The 2,195-nt window shown below is 30.9% G+C and overlaps 1 protein-coding gene across 1 annotated transcript; it reads left to right on the top strand.

Moving 5' to 3' along the window:
- LOC107641704 (auxin-responsive protein SAUR50-like) lies at positions 420-1,097 on the top strand. The gene has a single exon (XM_016345174.2). It carries the CDS (start codon positions 553-555, stop codon positions 865-867), a length of 315 nt encoding a protein of 104 aa, XP_016200660.1. The 5' UTR covers positions 420-552; the 3' UTR covers positions 868-1,097.

The following is a 2,195-nucleotide window of genomic DNA, read 5'->3' as shown; positions in this document are numbered from 1 at the left end:
AATGGTTATAATTGAATAAATTATCATTGGTACTCATGAAAGATACAGACGCTGACAAATATATCCATATAAGAATAAAACGACAATTGTAACTATAGAAGATGGCTTACGTGTGCCAAAACTACCTTAACACACCAATTGTGTAACCAATATTTGGGTACTTTTGGCACACGAAGGCTATCTTCCGTAGTTACAATTGTCATTTTATTTTTATATGGGTACATTTATTATTGTCCGTATCTTTCATAGGTACAAATGGTAATTTATTCTTTATAATTATATAAGACTCTAACTCTAATTAACTTTTTCAGTCTATAGCATTTATAATAAGCATAGTCTCTTATGTTTTAAAAAATCTATAAAATAAAAAAAAAAGAAGTTAATAACTTAATATTATACTTGCACTTTTATTTTGAGCCTAATAATAAGTGTCCGAAGCGATATATTATTGTTGATCCTATGTGACCATAAATACCAATTGATTGTACCCAAATACATTCCACCCACACACTTCTCTCTTGTGTAGTTAAGGGTGTTTGAAGAAGCAAGAGAATGTCAAACAGAAAATCCAATAAGGTTGCACAAGCGGTAGTTCTGAAGCAGATTCTGAAGAGGTGTTCAAGTTTTGGAATGAAGCATAATAATGAAGAGGGTCTCCCTGATGATGTACCAAAAGGTCATTTTGCAGTGTATGTTGGTGAGAACAGAAGCAGGTACATTGTTCCAATATCATGGCTTGCTCATCCACGGTTTCAAATTCTTCTCCAAAGAGCTGAAGAGGAGTTTGGTTTCAACCATGACATGGGACTCACCATTCCCTGTGATGAAGTTGCTTTTGAGTCCTTAACCTCAATTATCAGATATTAAGGACTAAGAGTAATAATTACTTGCTACTTATTTTAACATTTTCGGGTCGGATTCGGGTTCAGATTTGGTGTTGTAATTGTATATAGATTGATGTCCATGGTCCATTATGGCATGGCAATGCCTTTTGTATCATTATTATTGATGAGCAATGATTTAAATGAAGCATTGTAATGTTGCCATAGAACTCACCAATATAATTTGAAGTTGCTTTTTTCCAGATACTCATTTAATCAATATTTTTGGTTAATAATTTATTATCATAACAGGGAGAGAAGTTGATACTGTTAAGTCTGTTATGTTATTCTTCTTATACTTGGTCTTGATTATTATATATCATGTAAGTAGAAAAAGTGAAAGTTATTATTAAAGGATGAGTCATATTGCATTTTCTCTAAAAACTGAACAAGTTTTTTGACAGCATATGAATTGCATTAAAACTTAATTATTATAGCATTGTCCAAATATCATTTCTTATAAAGTTTGTGAAAATAAAATAATATATAGTACATATATATTTTAATTTGTCCGTGTCACGTCCCTTTGGAATAATGGATCCAGGGTAAGCTAGATTCTCTCTCTCCCTCGCTGTTTCCCTCTCAAAGAAAAAGTATAGGAGGTCTATTTTCAAAAGAATAATAAGCACTTCAAATAGCACAAGCACTGAAGGGTAAGTTTGTCATCATGTTTTACTTGCATGGATATAGTTTGAGTTTTTGCTTCTCTGATTCCAATTATATTATTATCTAATTCTTACAAGGTAATACGTGACTCAAAAGTCAAAACACTATGTGTTTAAATTTCTCATCTCAGGCTATAATTAAGGAAGTTATAGTGTCTTGATCCAACACATGTGAACATTCTCAATAGGAGAAAGTATATATATATATACTTGCAAATTAAAGCAATGAAAGACAATTTGATTTTGATTAATTACCTCTGAATTCTAGTGCTACTTCACGTTGGCCCTCATATTAATTAGGTGTCTATTCAACCATATCTAATTACAAACTATATATAATTGACCACAATTTAAATTATAGATACCTTTTCTAATCAAGAAATGATCACAAACGCATGCTTTTAATCTTAGCTTACTGAAAATTTCCATTTGGTGCACATGCAAATGGGGCCTCAGTGTCCATCAAATGGGTGGTCCCCATGGCCAGTTAAACCCTTAAACCTTTTGTCTCTTCCTTGATTAAGAGATAACAACTGATTATGTACGTTAAAGCAATTTTAATGGGATTAATTTTGAGTATTATTTTTTATTTTTATATAATTAAAATAATTTAAAATTAAATTTTACATTAGATATTATTTTTAAAATG

This window comes from Arachis ipaensis, chromosome B05 (genome assembly GCF_000816755.2).
Source record: "Arachis ipaensis cultivar K30076 chromosome B05, Araip1.1, whole genome shotgun sequence".
Classification (NCBI taxonomy): Eukaryota; Viridiplantae; Streptophyta; class Magnoliopsida; order Fabales; family Fabaceae; genus Arachis; species Arachis ipaensis.
The sequence above is the reverse complement of the archived record's forward strand: the minus strand, read 5'-3'. Positions and strand labels throughout refer to the sequence as shown.